Source organism: Moschus berezovskii, chromosome 17 (genome assembly GCF_049115385.1).
Source record: "Moschus berezovskii isolate FMDL1 chromosome 17, NW_MosBer_1.0, whole genome shotgun sequence".
Taxonomy (NCBI): domain Eukaryota; kingdom Metazoa; phylum Chordata; class Mammalia; order Artiodactyla; family Moschidae; genus Moschus; species Moschus berezovskii.
The window spans coordinates 64,182,770-64,204,276 of NC_142476.1; the positions used below are offsets into that span (position 1 = coordinate 64,182,770).

Below are 21,507 nucleotides of genomic sequence, written 5' to 3' on the forward strand. Positions count from 1 at the left end.
ACACATTCCTCTGTAAATACATCAGTGAGTCTTTTTTCTAAGGGTGTTTTGGTAGAGAGGGCAAGAGTTGACCAGAAGTCAAAGTGAGGGGCCACACCAGAGACAGAAATGGTCCCACACTTCCCTGCTGGGTATCTGGTAAGTAACCTTGACTTTTCCCACTTTTTTCTCAAGACAGATATTGCTTTACATTAAAAGAAATTTTAAAAATAGGGATAACAGTATGTCTGGCTGGGGAGAAACTATTAGATATAGACAAGGAGAGAGAATAGCTTATATAAAATACGGTAAAATTGTTACAATACCATGTTTTTCACTAAAATTATACAAAAGAATAACTTAGGGGATGGCATATGAAATTACTGTGGGGACTGTCTTGTAAGTTAAGAATAAAAAAGAAAACTTCTAGACTAAAGTCAACTAAAGTTGAAGAAAAGCATAGTTAAATGTAACTTTTTAAACTCGTTTTGATTGTTTTCATGATACCAGTTGTTTGGAATTAGTTAAGACATTTTGTGGCCCAGTACTGTGGTCAGTTTTACAGTTTATTTTCTAAAACAAAGGGGAGATTTAGAGAAAAACAGATAAGGCTGACTGTGGTAGGCAGAAAAATTCCCTCCTCTTCTACCCCCCACCCCCAACCCTGCCAATATATTCACTTCCTAAGGAACGCTGGGCTGGAAGAAGCACAAGCTGGAATCAAGATTGCTGGGAGAAATATCAATAATCTCAGATATGCTGATGACACTACCCTTATGGCAGAAAGTGAAGAGGAACTCAAAAGCCTCTTGATGAAAGTGAAAGAGGAGAGTGAAAAGGTTGGCTTGAAGCTCAACATTCAGAAAACAAAGATCATGGCATCTGGTCCCATCACTTCATGGGAAATAGATGGAAAAACAGTGGAAACAGTGTCAGACTTTATTTTTTTGGGCTCCAAAATCACTGCAGGTGCTGATTGCAGCCATGAAATTAAAAGACGCTTACTCCTTGGAAGGAAAGTTATGACCAACCTTGATAGTATATTAAAAAGCAGAGACATTACTTTGCCAACAAAGGTCCATCTAGTCAAGGCTATGGTTTCTCCCGTGGTCATGTATGGATGTGAGAGTTGGACTGTGAAGAAAGCTGATCACCGTAGAATTGATGCTTCTGAACTGTGGTGTTGGAGAAGACTCTTGAGAGTCCCTTGTACCGCAAGGAGATCCAACCAGTCCATTCTGAGGGAGATCGATCCTGGGTGTTCATTGGAAGGACTGATGCTAAAGCTGAAACTCCAATACTTTGGCCACCTCATGCGACGAGTTGACTCACTGGAAAAGACTCTGATGCTGGGAAAGGTTGGGGGCGGGAGGAGAAGGGGACGACGGAGAATGAGATGGCTGGATGGCATCACCGACTCTGTGGACATGAGTTTGAGTGAACTCCGGGAGTTGGTGATGGACAGGGAGGCCTGGCGTGCTGTCACAAAGAGTCGGGCACGACTGAGCGACTGAACTGAACTGAACTGAACTGAATCCCTGGAACTCTGTGAATATTATCTGATAGGGCAGAAGATCTAACTGAGTTAAGAATCTTGAAAGAAGTTTATCCTGAATCATTTAGGTCTAAGTGTAGTCACATGTTCCTAATAAGAGAGGAGACAGAGACATACAGTTGAGAAGGTGATGGGAAGATGGAGGACAGAGATTGGGGTGATGTGACCTTCCACCAAGGAATGCTGGCAGCCACCAGAAGCTAAAAGAGGAAAGGAACAGAATCTCCCAAGAGACTCTAGAAGGAGAGCAGGTCTGTTCACAACCTTGGTCTCAGACCTCTGACCTCAGGTGCTACGAGAAGATTCATTTCCATTGTTTTTGGACTTCATGCTTTTGTAGCAATTTGTTATGGCAGCAGCCCACAAAACTAACACACCTTTATTATTTTCTTAAATGTAAACACCTTTAAACTCTATTTGGGGGTTAGAGTTAGGCTCCATCAACATAATTTAGAAAGAGAAGGCGGAAAAAAGGGAGGGTTGAATCACCATCCATAAAGAAATGAGAGAAATTTGTAGTATTCTTGCATGCCTTAGAGACAAAATTAGAAACCTTACAAAGCACTGGGTGGAGTCAAGGGAGAGGAAGGGACAGAAAAGGGAAGAGGAGAGAGGGAAGAGGAACAATTAAAATTTTAGGTGTTAGGAAGGGTCAAGGGACTTTTAAAAAGCAAATTGTCTAATATTCATTTTTAAGTTGTTCACTGTGCTTTCCTCTGACAAAAAAATAAAAAAATTCCCCAATCCTTTTCATAACACAGTCAGCTTCACTTAATCACATCATGTGTGTGAAGCTTTGGGAGAGTCAAAGAAGGGTGGCTATTACCCTTGCAACACAGAGAAGAGAGCTACTTTCAGTGGCCAGAGACAGACAGAGAGTACACTGGAAATGGGAACTCCAATAGCAGGCAGCTGTGAGCACTTTTTAGTTTTTTGTGATTTGCAGAGAACAAAGAAGGACTTTGAAATGAGAAGAGTACCACTATCCCTGGAATATTTATTCACACACAGAATTAAGTGAACATAAGAAAGACTGAGGACTTGAGAGTTCCCTGTCCTAGTGTTTAGGATTCTGGGCTTTTACTGCTGTGGCCTGAGTTCAATCCCTGGTCAGGGAACTGAGATTCCACAAGCTGCATGGTGTGGCCAAAAAAAAAAATACTAAGGATGTGAGGACATCAGGGAGCTGATAACTTGGTACTATTTATCTTTAATTTTATAAAATTATAAGACATTTCATAATAGATACCTATTTACATTCCATCTATATTATACAGGCCATTTTGCAAGATATGCTACAGTTGTTTTATTTAAGAAATAAAATATTACAGTGGAGCTATAGCCTATCCCTATTGTTTTCTCCTCCCATGAAACATTTTGTACTTTTTACTGTACCTATAAACAATCTATAACATTTATTATTAAAAATTTCATGTGAATAGTATATATGTCTTTTTGTAACGTATTTTTTAAAAAATTTTTAATAGGTGATACATGAATACATGGGGTCGCAAAGAGTCGGACACGACTGAATGACTAAAGTGAAGTAAACTGAACTGAACATGAATACAGCCCCAAATCAAGCCAATACAAAAAGTACACACCTTTCCAGTAATGAAAAGGAATGCCTGCTTCCGTTTGGTCTCACCAGTACAAAGTTCTGAAAACTTAAAAATTTTTGCCCATCTGATAAGCGAGAAACAATTTTCAGTGTAACTGTAATGTGCATTTCTCTCATTATGAATGGGGTTGAGTGTATTTTCATGTATTTAAAGGACTTCTATGTCTCTTTTCTTCTGAGAACTGTCTGCTGACTTCCTTTGTCCATTTTTCTATATGACTGTTTCTAGAAATCCTTATACACTAAGAGAAGAATTATTTAACTGCAACAGGAGCTGCACAGATCTTTACTCTAGTTTTGCATTTGGTTTTTGACTTCACAAAAAATAATTTTTGACTGTTATAAATTATTTCTTTTATGGCTTATGGATTTCGAGTCTGGGAGCTCAGAATTATTTTATTTTATCTTGTTGTCATTACTTAATATTTCACACAGTATTTTCCCAGTATTGTGTAACTCCCTTTTGATCAACACTCAGTTCAAAATTCAACTGACCATTTAAGCTCCCGTTTCTTCTTCCCAGCCATCACTAAAATTGTCTTCAGAGACCTCAGGCCAAAATCGTAATGATCCTATCAAATATTAAAATATTTGAGTTATTAAGTTTCTGGAGAAAAATGAACAACTGGGAAATAAATGCATATAGTATACTGTTAAATCACTAATCATCTATGCTATGAAGAGAAACAGTGTTATGAATTCAAGAAACCCTCAGTTTTGGTTCTAATGTTCTCACTTCTTTCCCAAACTTGTCCTTCTAAAAGTCTCCTTCTCAAAAAAAAAAAAAAAAGATCAACAAGTTTCAAAGGAATTAAAAAATCATTATCTGAATTAAGTTTTCTCTGAAATGGAGAGTTGGATTTAAAGAATATATTGTAAAAATGAACTCTTTGGAGATAATCTGGTTAGCTGCCCAAACCATCCTGGGTTATAAATAAACACAAAGTTGGCATGTCCTAGAACAATAATTTTCAAAGTGGGGCATTCAGATTAGCAGCATCATGAACACTTGAAAACTTGTTAGAAATGTAAACCCTCAAGCCCCACCTCAGACAACTAGAAAGTTGGTGGCAAGGTCCAGCAATTTATGTTTTAAGAAGTCCTGCAAATTATTCTGATGCACTATAACGTTTGAAAACAACTGCTCTAGATGTAATCTTCCTTGCATGGAGAAGGTAGCCTATCATTTAAAATTAGAGCTACTTGACTGCTCTCTCCAGATCACATCCCTGGGAAAGCTTGGAACTTTGATTTACATATTGCCTTATACACAAGTTGCATGGACTTGATATGCTGATAGGAATTTTAGTTCCAGGTCATTCTTGGACTAATACTTGAAAAGTTATCATTTAATGCTTCATGTTATCACCTTCACTTTGAAGAAAACAGTTTGTTACCTGTTGCGAGAGTTGCTTGCTAGCTAATTTGTAAATGTTAACTAGCTTTCCAGAAAGTAATTTTGCAGATTTGAAACCAACAGAAAAGAGCATTACTTCAGCAATCATTTGATAATGGGGAGCCATCATTGCCACTGGGCGAAACATAGATTTTAAGTTATCTGGGAGTTCCACTCGACCTTTGTATCTTAAGAGGATAAGAAAAACAAAGAAACAGAAGACATATTTCAGTTTTTCAAATGAGAACCACATCAATTTCTCCCAAATAGTAATTCTATTGCCTTTCTATGTGACCTTTATCTGAAAACAAAGTTTACAAAATGGTTTCTATTGTGCTTTTAACTCACAGAGCTTCCTAGTTTATGTTCTTTTCTGCCTGTGCCTCCTCCCACAGTTTACCTCAGGTCAGTTCCCTGATTCCATTAACATTCCATCAACACATATTTATTGAGTCTGCCCAGTCTCCACTCTCTGTAAACGACCATATTGTTACTCCTACTACTTTCATTAGCTTTTCTGCCTATGTCCTCTTTGTGACAGACTACCAACCTTTTCATTTCTCTCTGGCTATTCATAAAGTGGAAATTTCCCTTGGTCATAAGCTTAATGTGATATCATCCGTATGGACAAATACAGAGCTGTAGCTGCTTATAAATGGTGTGGGCAGTGGAGGGGTTCAGAGGCATGGTGGAAGGTGAGTGATGAATATGCAACGTCAGCCAACTCTGTCTATGGATAAGATTTAAAAAAAAGGATTTTTGCCTGTGTCCATTCCTACCACTTTGGGCCCCTGATGCGAAGAACTGACTCATTAGAAAAGACCCTGATGCTGGGAACGACTGAAGGCAGGAGGAGAAGGGGACGACAGAGGATGAGATGGTTGGATGGCATCACTGACTCGATGGACATAAGTTTGTGTAAGCTCCGGGAGTTGGTGATGGACAGGGAAGCCTGATATGCTGTAGTCCATGGGGTCATGAAGAACTGGACACGATTGAGCTACTGCATTGAACTGAACTCCTACCACAGACGTAACTTCTACTTACCCAGGATTTAGGGTGACAAATACTGCACAAGACATATTTATACGAATTTCTTTTCCTTCCAGTACAAACCTACAAGACATTACAGTATTCATCATTAAGACAACTGCTTTCTGTAAGCCAAAGTATCTTAAAACTACAAAGGAGTTTGCAAAACTTCCTGAGACTGTGTTACAATTAAATCCAAACAGTATATGCTGGGGAAAAAAAAAAAGTAGGAAGGGAAAGAAGAGGTTTTTATGCCAAATCATGAGCTCTGCTGGGATTCAGATTTATTTGATCACGTCTGATGATGTCTGGAGAGTTTTGTGAGGCTCTAGGCAAGAGGGTACCCATCTGAATGAACTGACTTACACAGAGAAGAGAAGCTGAAGAGACATAAAGCTCTGCCTGGATGACACAGTGGAACACAGAATGGCCTCAGTAGAGTTCTTGCTTTAAAATGAAACACAGCCCACTTCCCAACACCCAGTTAAATAATTCTGGTAACACCGTGAAGTAGAACCTCGGCATGGATAGTGTCATGCCACTGGCACCAGAGGAAGAGACAATGGAGAGAAATCCCTTAGTGATTTTATGGACAGCTGAACCGATGAAGGTGATCAAACAGGAATGGAAGAACAACTGGGACAAAACCTAAGGACTGTCTAGACCAAATGAGGATAACTTTGCAGAAGCTGAGATGTGGTGAAGAATTGGTAAAGTGTGAATTACTGTAATCCTAGTTATATCCACAGACTTGTGAAGCCTCATAACACTGAGAGTAAAGCCAGGAGTGCCATTAGCTTGAGTTAGAATTATTAGACTGCAATTGAAATTTTAAACCCACAAATCCAAGTATGCTCAAAAAGGTAAATCATGTAAATTCCTAAATTTATCTGAAAAAAAAAATTTTTGCTTGGATTAGTATACATTAGTAATCGTAACATACAGATATTGTTATTAAAGGATTTTTAAAATAAAAGTATATTAATCCAGAGTAATGGAACAACAGAAGGGTTCCTGTGTGTGGTCAGTATAACTTTTTTTTTTAATATGTAGAATTAAAAAAACCCTTTGATTTCTTCAAATGAAATATCATCAAATGAATAGGTACTAAGAGTATTGAAATTCAAAAAGAAAAATAATTAGAACATATTTGCCTCCTTTTCCTGGTAGCCAAGAATACTGTTCCAAGCTTGGGAAAGATTTTCATATTATTTGCCAAACAAAGGAAATATTCTAGTTAAGTGCCATTCCTTTTGGTGTGTGCTTAGGAAAACAAAAGAAACAAACCCAAACACTTATGGTAGAAAAAATATTAAATAATTATTAAGCAGTACGTGTACATCAAATTTCCATTCCCAAAGTATAAACACATTTAGCAAATACCTGACAGAATAGCTGTCTTTTGCTGCCTTAATTGTTAGCATCTGTGAGGCAATCACAGAGAGAACTTCCACGTCAATTCGATTGAATTCATCGAAACAACACCAAGCTCCTGACTCAACCAATCCAAAGAAGAATTTCCCCATTATCTTAAAAAAATGATTAATGAAATTATTATTTAGGTGAGCATTTTCACTGGGACATTAATTTCTGCAAGTTCTTCCCATTTTACCCAAACCAAGCAAACCCTGTTTGCATGTCTCCCTCTCAAGAGTTTTTGTAGGGCTGAAAGCAGCAGTATTCAGATTCGAAGACTACTCAACTACTCTGCCTGTCTCCTGTAAAAGTCTAAACGTGTGTGCGTGCTAAGTTGCTTCAGTCTTGTCTGACTCTGTGACCCTATGGGCTGTAGCCAGCCAGGCAAGAATACTGGAGTGGGTTGCCATTTCCTCCTCCAGGGGACCTTCACAACCCAGGGATCGAACCCTAGTCTCCTGCATTGCAGGCAGATTCTTTACTGCTGAGCCACCAGGAAAGCCCTAAAAGTTTAAACACAGTAGCAGCAAACTGATGCTCACAAGAGTGAGAAAGTAGAAGCACAATTCACATTCGCATAACTGAGCAATTGCCTAGGTGCCATGTTCTCAGAACCACGCACTGGCAGTAAAAGTCTTCAGTACAGTTTTCCGGCAGATGGTTGGAAGAGTTCTCCTTTCTAGGTTCGGCCAAGACTCAAGGGTTAGTGGTCAATGCCTGGTAGTAATGCAGACGGTTGATATTCAGTCATTAAGTCGTGTCCGACTCTTTGCAACTCCATGGTCTGTAGCTTGCCATGGGATTTTTTTCCTTCTTCAGGGGATCTTCCTGATCTAGGGATGGATCCTTTACCACTGAGCCACCAGGGAAGCTCAGTAATACAAATTTCTGAACTAATAATTTAAGAGGAGTGGAAGACTGGGGCCAGGCTGGAGTGGGGACAGCAAATGCAAGCAGCTCTTACTCTGCTTCTGCCATAATGGGCAGGCCCAGGGTGGCTAGATCCTCCAGTGTCCTTGTGAAAAACTGAAAGTCTGTGTTGAAATCTGTTGATCTGTAAATGTTATAAACTGAAACAAACAAGCCAGATAAAGTGTCTGTGGACTGAATACCTGTTGAGGAATGCTCGAACTCTAAGAGGAGCTTTTGTTAGGTGCTGCAGAGGGGCAAGATGTGAGAATTGGAGAGAGCCCCTCTGGCTCAGAAGCCTGAAAAAGTTGATTCCTCCCACTGACTGCAGCAATCAGATCCTGTCTTTATCTGAAACTTTGATATTTTGTTTATCACACTTTTGGGAGGGCATTTACCTTGAGTCTTTAAAAAATACATTGCACTAAAATACTATTTGTCTTGATGACTAAGTTTTTTGGCTCCTCATTGACCTTTGCTTAACAGTTAAGAGCATCACTCACCTTACCCTAGTCCCACTCCTGCAGAGCCCCAGTAAAGGTAGTTTCCAGGGAGGACAGAGAGGCGATTTGGTAAGTGTTTTAAGAATAATAGTTCAATCAGCTTATTTATATTTACTGATATTTTTAATGTGCCAGGCGAATACATATTGGAAATGTAGGATCTCAGCACAATGTAAAAGGTTTGGACTTAAGTTGCAAAATAAAATAAATTGGAGTGTTTTGAAACTAAGGAAATTTGTGATAGGCACAGAGGTATATGACATTTTAATAAATATTTAAGAATGCTATGAGATATATCTTAGATAATATGCAACCAAAACAAAATAAGGCTGACATAAACTTGTAATCATTTATATAACCTCTGACTCAAATTTTTGCGTTACTCATAGTAGCCTCATTGTTCTTTATTTTCAGTAAATAAAAGTATACGTTAGAATATGTAAATTTATATTACTGATGCGGTACTCTTAATTTTTTATATATTCACGTTTCATAACAATTTTGTTTGAAAAGATCCTCCCTGTTAAAACATTGGAAAATATCTGTCTTAAGAAGTGGTTCAGCTGAATAAAGGTAAACTGTATAATGTTTTAAGTTTCAATTACATTTAAAATTTCTCTTCTGTTAGTTTAAAAGAATAGCATTTACAGAGTCGGACATGACTAAGCGACTGAACTGAACTGAACTGAAGATATTTTTCTTATTCTTTTAATCCTCACTGAATTATTTTTTTATGTGTTACCATAGTGTTTTGCTGAGTATATAAGAATAAGCTTTACCTTATAATCCAAATCCTCAAAACAGTTGAAGACTACACAATGTTTGCCTAAGGACTGGGAAACAAAAATGATATTTGAATATATTTATTGAATTATGACACAAAATACTAATTTTAAAACTTCCAGAGGAATAAAATATCTTTATTCTTTCAAGAAAATTTTTACAATATAAAGGAATTTATACCAAATTTAGAAATCCACAAGACTCAGTGTATGATTAATGCACATATACTGTTATAGTTTAGTTGATTAGTGCATGGAGGCTTAAGGTCATATTTTTAAACAAATAAACTAAGAAAAACCATTTCAGCAATATCATAAACTTTACCCTTTGCTTTCATCAGTTGCTTCTTTGTCTCTTTTTCTTATACACCCCCCACCCCACACACAAACACTTCTGTTAATCACAAAGACTAGGCAAAAATCTGTGTATGGAGCTCAAAATAAACGAATCACTTCTACAGGAAAGGAAGGGGGGACAAAGCTACCATTTACATAGATGTTAGTTCGTTATTATAGTCCAAGTCAACTATGTTGACTTACCAAGATCCTAAGTCCCAGCACACATTAAACATTCAAAATTAAATGATGATGTATGAATTAGTGTGTTAATGTGTTTGCTAAATATTAGGAATACTTTAACAACAGGAGAGGTGTAAACTTAAGATAACTTTTAAAGTTTGTGTGACTAAAAAAAGAGAAGTTTTTATTCTAGATATAGAAACCACTTACTTTTGCTAGATCTTTAACACTCTCAGTTTTTCCTGTACCAGCTGGACCAGCAGGGCAACCTCCTAGGTTAAAGTGTAGTGCTCCAGTGAGAGTTAGCCAGCATCTGTCAGTGAGAGGTGTAATCACCAATCTTGGGGTACAGCCCAAGTACTCATAGCCATAAGTAAAGCTGGCATCTCCTTGAGATACATAGCACAACTTTTGTTTCTCATTCCATTTATATTGCAAATACCTGAAAACGATATTTTAAATGATCATATTATTTGGGCAAATGATTTTCAATTTTGTTCACATGCAGAAACATAGTAAGATTATGTTGATTTAAAAACATCAAAAATCAAAAGAAAAGACTGGTGGATAATTCATCAATTGCTCTATTAGACAGGAACTACTAGAACTTGGAAGACTACAAACATGAACACTCTTCCCGATGAGAAAAATGGCCTTGTTGAATTTTGCTACTTTGGTATGATGGTCAGCATAAATGCAAGATTTACATAACAATCATCTCTATGAAGTTTTGATGGATTCTATAAGAATGTAGTTTCAGACATTATTCATTATAACCACTACACTAGTGGTCCAGGACTACATTCTTATGGAAACCACTATGAGTTAAATTGGTGGCCTATTTATATCTTAGTTTATGCTGTCATCTAGTATTTTGTATATCCCTCATAAAAACCTTTAAAATCCTTTCTAGAACAAAGCAGATTATAAGGAAATATAAAAATTTAATTTAAAATATTTAATTTAAAATTTAATTTAAAAATAAAAAGAAAATTTAAAAATTATAAACTATCACATTGCAGAGTCTCAGACGAAGAGCGAGAAGTCACCGTTGAAGGAAATGAATTTTTTAAGTTGTAGTTGACTTATAATATTATATTAGTTTCATGGGTACACTACTCTGTTGGTAAAGAATCTGCCTGCAATGCGGGAGACCTGGGTTCGATCCTGGGTTGGAAAAATCCCCTGGAGATGGAAAAAGCTACCCAATTCAGTATTCTGGCCTGGATAATTCCATGGACTATACAGAATTCCATGGACTATCCATGGGGTCACTAAGAGTCAGACACAACTGAGCGACTTTCACTTTCATAGTAATTTGACAATTTTATAGAATATACTCCATATAAAGTCACTATTGACTGTATTCTCTTTGCTGTATATTTGCTAAGTCACTTCAGTCGTGTCCGACTCTGTGTGACCCCATAGACGGAAGCCCACCAGGCTCCCCCGTCCCTGGGATTCTCCAGGCAAGAACACTGGAGTGGGTTGCCATTTCCTTCTCCAATGTGTGAAAGTGAAAAGTGAAAGTGAAGTCGCTCAGTCGTGTCCGACCCATAGCGACCCCTCGGACTGCAGCCTACCAGGCTCCTCCATCCATGGGATTTTCTAGGCAAGAGTACTGGAGTGGCTTGCCATTGCCTTCTCCATTGCTGTATATTACATCCTCATAATTTATTATTTTATATCTAGTAGTTTGTACATTTTAATCTCCATTACCTCTATTGTACTTCTTATTGCAACCTCCTTCTGGTAACCACTAATTTGTTCTCTGTATCTATGAATCTGTTTCTGTTTGGTTATATTTGTTCATTTATTTTTTAAGATTCCACATATAAATGAAAATATACAGTATTTATCTTTCTTATTTCACTAAGTCTAATATCCTCCAGGTTCATGTATATTGACACAAATGGCAAAATTTCATTCTTTTTTTATGGTTAACATTCCATTGCATGTATATAGCACATCTTCTTTATCCATTTATCTGTGGATGGATTTATGCTGTTTCCATATCTTGGCTATTGTAAATAGTGCTTCAATGAATGTTGGGGTGCATGTATCTTTCGAAATGGTGTTTTCATTTTCTTCAGATAAATATACATGGTATAATTGGTAGATTATTTTTATTTTTTGAGGAACCTCCATACTGTTTTCCAGAATGGCTATACCAACTTACATTTCTATCAGTAGTGCATGAGGGTTCCCATTTCTTCACATCCTCACCAAAGCTTGTTATTTGCTGTCTTTTTGACAGTAGCTATTCTGACTGATGCTAAAGCTGAAACTCCAATACTTTGGCCACTTCATGCGACGAGTTGACTTACTGGAAAAGAGTCTGATGCTAGGAGGGATTGGGGGTGGGAGGAGACGGGGACGACAGAGAATAACATGGCTTGATGGCATCACCAGCTTGATGGACATGAGTTTGAGTGAACTCTGGGAGTTGGTGATGTTCAGGCAGGCCTGGTGTGCTGTGATTCATGGGGTCGCGAAGAGTCGGACACGACTGAGCGACTGAACTGAATTCTGGCAGGTGTAATATGATATCTCATTGTGGTTTTGATTTGCATTTCCCTCATGATTAGTGATGTTGAGCATCTTTTCATGCATCTGTTGGCCATTTGTATTTTTTTTGGAAAAACATCTGTTCAGGTCCTCTGCCCATTTTTTAATTGGGTTGTTTTTTTTGATATCGAGTTGTATGAGGTTTTTTTTAATACTTTGGATATTGACCCTTTATCAGATGTATCATTTACTGATATTTTCTCCCATTTAGTAGGTTGTTTTTTCGTTTGGTGGATGGTTTCCTTTGCTTTGCAAAACCTTTTAATTTTGATTAGGTCCCACTTGTTTATTTTTGCTTTTGTTTCACTTGTCTGAGGAGATATATCCAAAAAATTGCTAAGACCAATGTCAAAAAATATATTGCCTATACTTTCTTCTGGATATTTTATGGTTTCAGGTCATATATTTAGATCATTAATCCATTTTGAGTTTACTTTTTGTATAAGGTGTGAGAAAATATTCTAGTTTCATTCTTTTCCAGGTAGCTGTTGAGTTTTTCCAAGACCACTTATTGATGAAACTGTCTTCTTACCTGTATTCTTACCTCCTTTGTCATAGCTTAATTGACCGTATTGTATGAGTTTAGGAAAAGATTTCTCACTGTACCTGCAGTGTATAAGTTATTTTTCATGATTACTCTAGGCCGAAAGAAATATTTCATAGTTTCTTTTATTAGTTTTTAGGCCCAAAGCAGCTTAAGAAGCATTTTTGTCTTCATGACTTACAGTAGCTTAATTTTTAAAATTTTACAAATATTGAAAGAAAATATATTTATTTCGTTCTTAAATAACTGGAGGGTTGTGTGTAACTGTTGTACACTGCATAATTTCTCAAACTTTGAAATGAGATTGCATCATGCCAATCTTACTTCCTGTGCCAAATTAATTTTAATTCAGTGCTTGCTTTTTAACAGGGCCACTGCCAAAACCCTAGCTTTGCAAAGATAAGAGGTCACTGAAAGGTTGTAGCATGATCTAATATTAACATTATAAACTGCTTCAGACTGTTAGTAGCTGGGTATCTTACTGATGTTATATATCCCTTGTTTGTTTAGTCACTAAGTCCTGTCTGACTCTTTTGCAATCCCACGGATTATAGCCTGCAAGGCTCCTCTGGTTCATGGGATTTCCCAGGCAAGAACACTGGAGTGGGTTGCCATTTACCTCTCCAACGGATCTTCCTGACCCAGGGATCAAACTAGTGTCTCCTTCGTTGACAGGCAGACTTTTTATCACTGAGTAATCAAAGAAACTCTGGCATCTTATAGTGTCCTTATAGTCTCTCAAAAGTTTAAAAAATCTTACAGGTGTGAGTGCCCTATGGTGCCATGGGACACCAAGGCACACTATATGGAAGCTATACCCTTAGAGTCATAGATACACTCAGAGTCTTATTATTAATAGAATCTTCTTTCTCCTAGTTTACTTTTCTGTATATGCTCTTCCATTTTTAGTTTTCACTTTTAAAGAGAGTCAATAGACAGTAATAATGACATGCTAAACTTTATGCAGCGTGAGGGCTCGCAGACATATTCCTTTAGCAATTAAGAATGTACACAGTTATACTTCAGTAATACAAACATGTGAATATATATATAATATAAAGTATTCTGATAAAATATAGCAGACAGTGGTGCCAGTCAAATGCAACAGCTTCTTTCCATTCTATTTTCCTTAGAGTTTAAAGGAAATTGTCATACCTAAAATCAGGAAATTTATGCTACTACAGAATTTATTAAAAATAAACTTTTCTTGAGAATCAAGGATCTTATACAGGTAGGGCAGTTGTTTTCTTATGAACAGAGGAAACTTAAGAAAAAAATTAATTCAGAAATTTGAAACTATATTTATTATAGGAATCTTATGTTTGATTTGTTCACCAAAATTAATGGCACTATTTTTCTATACTTTCATATTTGTATATGAAATACTACATGTATATGACTATATACTTATTGCCCCTGGGTAGGAAGAAGGGCTTCCCTGTAGCTCAGCTGGTAAAGAATCCACCTGCAATGCAGGAGACCCCAGTTCAATCCCTGGGTAGGGAAGATCCCCTGGAGAAGGGATAGGCTACCCCCTCAGATATTCTTGGGCTTCCCTGTTGGCTCAGCTGGTAAAGATTCCGCCTGCAATGCAGGAAACCTGGGTTGGGAAGATCCTTTGGAGAAGGGAATAGCTACCCATTCTAGTATTCTGGCCTGGAGAATTCCATGGACTGTACAGTCTATGGGGGTCACAAAGAGTCGGACACGACTGAGAGACTTGCACTTTTTAGGAGGAAGGGAGTTCTGAGTTAGAGAATTGGCTAGAAATGTCCTCTGATTTGTTTCCCAGCTTGGTCTGTCCTAGAACTGACAGCACGTGGGGGAAAGAAGAGACGTGAGGTAGAGCTTCTTTCACTACCCATTGAAAACTGCCCTCTGGCTGAATGGTAAAAGGGAAAATGCACCTAAGAGGAGTGTGGTCAGTTCGGGAAGATAAAACAAAAAGAACTTAAGGAGAAGAACAGTAGAGAAGAGGAAGAAGAAAGCACAGAAATATGTACTCAAGTTGGCAGAATTTGCTTAGAATTTCTATAAATCCCAGAGAGAGAAAACTCAGGTCGGACAAAATTTGAGGTAGAGAATTAACTTACCCGAGATAGGGATATGAGAAGCTATTTTAGAGTTGTAATTTTGATCTACCTACCTTGTCCACTCAAAATCATCTGCATTGAAAATACTTTTGAGTAGTAAATCTCTCACTATGTCTCTGCAGTGAACATACACGGTAAGCAACGCCCCTAGTACAACTTTTGCTCGAGAGTTATGAGTATCCAGCACCACCAGCTCTGCAACCTCTTCTAGATGATGTGTCATACCAGCATGGACTTTTTCTACCTCTTTTTTTGGATGAGAACTCACAAAACTTTTGATACAATCGTTATAAAATATGATCTGGCTCTGAAAAAATAAGATATAAAAGTAATAATTTTGAGGCATAAATTTTATAAATGAAAATAGATATTCTCAAGAGTGGTGTGGTATGGACTGAAGGCAGGAGGAGAAGGGGACAAGAGAGGACAAGATGGTTGGATGGCATCATCAACTCAATGAACACGACTTTGAGCAAGCTCTGGGAGATGGTGAAGGACAGGGAAGTCTGGCATGCTGCAGTCCACGGGGTCGCGAAGAGTTGGACATGACTGAGCAACTGAACAACGATATGTGGTGTGTATTATGCATGAGTCACCCTATGTGTGTAAAAGAGAGAGTTTACACATTTGTATGCATTTCACACTTAGAGACTGAACTTTGACTAATGCTTGTGGGAGCCTTATTCTTTAATAAATGGAAACATATTTATCACCAACATTTATATTTTCTAAATTTTATAATCTATCATCACTTAGGCTAAGTAAGAACCTGGGGACAGTAATAATGGTATCATAATTCCAAGATTAAATTACTTCTGTTTTCTGAGTGGGATTCAGAAATAGGTTAAGTTTGTAATTTTTAGGAACTTTATATAACTTCTATTATTTGATTCATCTTTTGTCACTCTTTCCATACATACCAGAGCAATTTTAAAAAGGCTACTGGATTTAAGTCAAATTGACCTGGCACTTAATGTAGGGAGATATGTCAGGAGGTTCATGGGTTTCTGGCCTGTAATTAGGTGAATTGTGATTCCAGTCACTAAGATATTATACCTATTGAAGGAATAGCATGCTCTAGGTGAAGGGACACAATGGATTCATTTGGGATATACTAAATTTGAAGTGATTAAGAAATACATGGGCTTCCCAGGTGGCATTAGTGGTAAAAAACCTGCCTGCCAATGCAGGAGTCATAAAGATGTGGGTTTTAACCCTGAATTGGGAAGATCCCCTGGAAGAAGGCATGGCAACCCATTCCAGTATTCCTGCCTGGAGAATCCCCATGGACAGAGGAGCCTGGCGGGCTACAGTCCATGGGATTATAGAGTCAGACATGACTGAAGCGACTTAACACTCTCGAGAAATACACAAGAGGAACTATGAAGAAATAAATATGAGAATAATTAGCATAGAGGTAATACATAGAATGGTGAGATTTTTTTTCTTTCCAGGGCAAGATAAGTGTACCCACATGGGAAACTTGATCTATCAGTTAGTGTTTTGGCAGCATGTAACAGAAACTAACTCTGACTTCCCGAAAGCATGTTGTAGACCTCTAATAGCAGATCAGCTGGAGGTGAGAGCTGAGGCTTAGGAAGTTGGCAGAAGCAAGAATCTGGGCCAGGCATCAGGAACCATAGCAAAGTCATGGTAATGCCACCGAAGAGTCTGCTCAAAAGTCACTGTACTGTCACACCTGAGGTATTTATTCAAGATTCATAGCCTCAGGAGAGAGCAACCAGTGAGCTGAGACCATCTCCGAGGGTGCCTCAGTGTAGGTTGAGGGAAGGTTTAGATATGGTAAGACTGACTATGAACTAGATTTTATCTATTTATTTAGCTAATCATAGAGGACTTCTCAACCACTATAGTTTGATTAAATCTATATTGAAATTCTCTTAGTGGATACTGCATGTAAACATTTTATTATCCCAACAGGTGTCCACTCAGAGATAGTTCCTAGTTATGTTGCATATGTAGAAATGTTTACAAGAGGAAGAGAAGTTGTAAATTGCATACCAGGATGGGAAATTTGCAGTAAGTAAGGCAGACATGGGAAAACAAAAACATGTTCAGTGAGTGAAGTTGAAATCTATCATAAAATATTTTTGGAAACAGATTACTGACTGCTTCTAATTATTAAGCATGTTTGGAAGACCAGGGGTTTGGGAAAGATCTTTTCTTAGTAGAGCAGATTTGATTATTTGAATGCCTGGTAAACTGCAGAAATGTGCATACTGATTAACTATAATTTTGTTGTCTTCCTAAACAACAGCTTAAATAAGTCCTTGACTTAAGATCTGAGAGTACTTTATTAATATTCAGGCAAGTGAATGACAAAGGAGACCAAGGAGATTTGATAATCAGAATTTGTGTCCATAATCCCAGGTTATCTTAACAAAGACTTAAAAATTAGGGTGGGTCAAGGTAAAGTAAAAAAATATAATATTATGTTAAAATTTAACAGGGAACTATGAGGTCATGTGTGCTTTAAAAATACTTGATAATAGTAACTCATGGCAATATGGCTTTTACCTTCATTACTCCAGAAGAATTGCTGTCTCTGAGGTTCATGTTGACCCTAATAACTGACAGACATAATGGAGTTTTCAGACCTTTCTAGAGCATTTAAAAATGATGACCACTCACTTTTTCTAGAGAAAAATCAAACAAACAAAAATGTCCCTCTCTCTTCCCTTAGCTTCCATAACAAATCTCGTAATTTTTCTTCGTTTTCTTTCTTCCCCTTCTATTTTTTTTTCTACCCATGTGCTAATCCACAGAACCTGTGAATATGTAACCTTATGATGGAAACAGTTGATTAAGACCTTGTGACAGGGAGGTTCTAGATTTTCTGAGTGGGGCCAGTGTAATCACATGTAACCTTAAAATTGGAGAACTTTCTCTGCTTCTAAACAGAGGGAGATATAACTATTGAAGAATGTCACCTCAAAGAGAGGTGACACTGGTAGCTTTGAAGATAAAGGAAGGGGCTATGAATCAAAGAATTCCAGAAGCTGGAAAAAAGACAAAGAAATGGATAAAGGAATACAGCCCTGCTGATACCCTGATTTTTACCCAGTAAGACCTGTTTTGCCCAGTGATCCACTGGAGAAGGGGATGGAAAAACCACTTCAATAGTCTTGCCTCAAGAACTCCATAAACAGTATGAAAAGGAAAAGAGATATGATACTCCAGGAAGATTGCAAAGTGTCCAATATGCTGCTGGGGAAGACCAGATAAATAGCTTCAGAAAGAATGAAGAGGCTGGGCCAAAGCACAAATGACACTCAGTTGTGCATGTGTCTGGTAGTGAAAGTAAAGTCTGCTGCTGTAAAGAACAATATTGGTGAAAAATTGAAAGCATTTCCCCTAAAGTCAGGAACAAGACAAGGGTGCTCACTCTCACCAATACTATTCAACATAGTTTTGGAAGTTTTGGCCACACCAATCAGAGCAGAAAAAGACATAAAAGGAATCCAAATTGGAAAAGAAGTAAAACTCTCATTGTTTTCAGATGACATATTCCTCTACACAGAAAACCCTAAAGACTCTATCAGAAAATTACTAGAGCTAATCAATGAATATAGTAAAGTTGCAGGATATAAAATCAACACACAGAAATCCCTTGCATTCCTATACACTAATAATGAGAAAATAGAAAGAGAAATTAAGGAAACAATTCCATTCACCGTTGGAACGAAAAGCAATAAATACTTAGGAATATATCTACCTAAAGAAACAAAAGACCTATATATAGACAACTATAAAACACTGGTGAAAGAAATCAGAGAGGAGACTAATAGATGGAGAAATAGGCTGTGTTCATGGATTGGAAGAATAAATATTGTGAAAATGAATATATTACCCAAAGTAATTTACAAGTTCAATGCAATCCCTATCAAGCTACCAACGGTATTCTTCACAGAGCTAGAAAAAATAATTTCACAATTTGTATGGAAATATAAAAAACCTTGAATAGCCAAAGCAATCTTGAGAAAGAAGAATGGAACTGGGGGAATCAACCTGCCGGACTTCAGGCTCTACTACAAAGCCACAGTCATCGAGACAGTATGATACTGGCATAAAGACAGAAATATAGATTAATGGAACAAAATTGAAAGCCCAGAGATAAATCCATGCACCTATGGACACCTTATCTTTGACAAGGGAGGCAAGAATATTCAATGGAGAAAAGACAATCTCTTTAAAAAGTGGTGCTGGGAAAACTGGTCAACCACTTGTAAAAGAATGAAACTAGAACACTCCCTAACACCATACACAAAAATAAACTCAAAATGGATTAAAGATCTAAATGTAAGACCAGAAACTATAAAACTCCTAGAGAGAACATAGGCAAAACACTCTCCGACGTAAATCACAGCAGGATCCTCCATGACCCACCTTCCAGAATATTGGAAATAAAAGCAAAAATGAACAAATGGGACCTAATTAATATTAAAAGCTTCTGCACAGCAAAGGAAACTATAAGTAAGGTGAAAAGACAGCCTTCAGAATGGGAGAAATTAATAGCAAATGAAGCAACTGACAAAGGATTAATCTCAAAAATATACAAGCCCAACTCCTGCAGCTCAATTCCAGAAAAATAAATGACCCAATCAAAAAATGGGCCAAAGAACTAAACAGACATTTCTCCAAAGAAGACATACAGATGGCTAACAAACACATGAAAAGATGCTCAATATCACTCATAATCAGAGAAATGCACATCAAAACCACAATAAGGTACCATTTCACGCCAGACAGAATGGCTGCTATCCAAAAGTCTACAAGCAATAAATGCTGGAGAGGGTGTGGAGAAAAGGGAACCCTCTTACACTGTTGGTGGGAATGCAAACTAGTACAGCTACTATGGAGAACAGTGTAGAGATTCCTCAAAAAACTGCAAATAGAGCTGCCATATGATCCAGCAATCGCATTCCTGGGCATACACACTGAGGAAAGCAGAATTGAAAGAGACACATGTACTCCAACGTTCATCGCAGCACTGTTTATAATAGCCAGGACATGGAAGCAGCTTAGATGTCCATCTGCAGACGAATGGATAAGAAAGCTGTGGTACATTTACACAATGGAGTATTACTCAGCAATTAAAAAGAATACATTTCAATCCGTTCTAATGAGGTGGATGAAACTGGAGCCTATTATACAGAGTGAAGTCAGCCAGAAAGAAAAACACCAATATAGTATACTAATGCATATATATGGAATTTAGAAGGATGATAATGATAACCCTGTATACGAGACAGCAAAAGAGACACAGATGTGTAGAATAGTCTTTTGGACTCTGTGGGAGAGGGTGAGGGTGGGATGATTTGGGAGAATGGCATTGAAACATGTATATTATCATATGTGAAATGAATCTCCATTCCAGGTTCAGTGCATGATACAGGATGCTCGGGGCTGATGCACTGGGATGAACCAGAGGGATGGGATGGGGAGGGAGGTGGGAGGGGGTTTCAAGATGGAGAACACATGTACACCCAGGGCAGATTCATGTCAATGTATGGCAAAACCAATACAATAATGTAAAGTAATTAGCCTCCAATTAAAATAAATAAATTAAAAATAAATAAATAAAGAACAATACTGCATAGGGACCTGGTATGTTAGGCTCATAAGTCAAGGTAGATTGGACATGGTCAAGCAGGGGATGGCAAGAGTATACACCGAGATTTTGGGAATCAGTGAACTAAAATGGACCAGAATGGGAGAATTTAATTCAGATGACCTTTATATCTACTACTGTGGGCAAAAATCCCTTAGAAGAAATGGAGTAGCCCTCATAGCCATCAAGAAAGCCTGAAATAGAGTACTTGGGTGCAAACTCAAAAATGACGGATGATCTTGAATTGTTTCCTAGACAAACCATTCAACATCAGTAATCCAAGTCTATGCCCCAACCACTAATACCAAAGAAGCCAAATGATTCTATGAATTAATACAAAAAAAAAAAAAGATGTCCTTTTCATCACTGGGGATGGGAATGCAAAAGTAGGAAGTCAAGAGATACCTGAAGCAACAGAAAAGTTTGGCCTTGGGAGTACAAAATGAAATAGGGCAAAGGATAACAGAGTTTTGCCAAGAGAACACACTGGTCATAGCAAACACCTCCTTCCAACAACATAGGAGACGACTCTACGTATGGACATCACCAGACAGTCAATACTGAAATCAGACTGATTATATTCTTTGTAGCCAAAGGTGGAGAAGCTCTAAACAGTCAGCAAAAACAAGACCTGGAGCTAACTGTGGCTCAGACCATGAGCTCCTTATTGCAAAATTCAGGCTTAATTGAAGAAAGTAGTGAAAACAACTAGACCATTCAGGTATGACCTAAATCAAATCTCCTATGATTATACAGTGGAAATGACAAATTGAATCAAGGGATTAGATCTGATAGACAGAGCACCTGAAGAACTATGGACAGAGATTCATAACACTGTACAGGAGGTGGTGACCAAAACTATCCCCAATAAAAAGAAATGCAAGAAGACAAAGTGGTTTTCTGAGAAGACTTGACAAATAGCTGAGAAAAGAAGAGAAGTAAAAGGCAAAGGAGAAAG

The 21,507-nt window shown here is 37.6% G+C and overlaps 1 protein-coding gene across 2 annotated transcripts in view; it reads right to left on the minus strand.

Moving 5' to 3' along the window:
- The window catches only part of DNAH14 (dynein axonemal heavy chain 14), a 398,894-nt gene that overhangs the window by 210,625 nt on the left and 166,762 nt on the right, over positions 1-21,507 (minus strand). Inside the window, exons 27-33 of one of the 2 annotated variants that reach the window (XM_088845531.1) lie at positions 14,971-15,224; positions 9,923-10,154; positions 9,191-9,244; positions 6,967-7,112; positions 5,599-5,667; positions 4,553-4,739; positions 3,651-3,727 (exon numbers count right to left, since the gene is read on the minus strand). In XM_088845531.1, coding sequence (XP_088701657.1) covers positions 3,651-3,727; positions 4,553-4,739; positions 5,599-5,667; positions 6,967-7,112; positions 9,191-9,244; positions 9,923-10,154; positions 14,971-15,224 — 1,019 coding nt within the window. The remainder of the gene's footprint in view (positions 1-3,650; positions 3,728-4,552; positions 4,740-5,598; positions 5,668-6,966; positions 7,113-9,190; positions 9,245-9,922; positions 10,155-14,970; positions 15,225-21,507) is intronic. The other variant, XM_088845532.1, reaches the window with a different exon arrangement.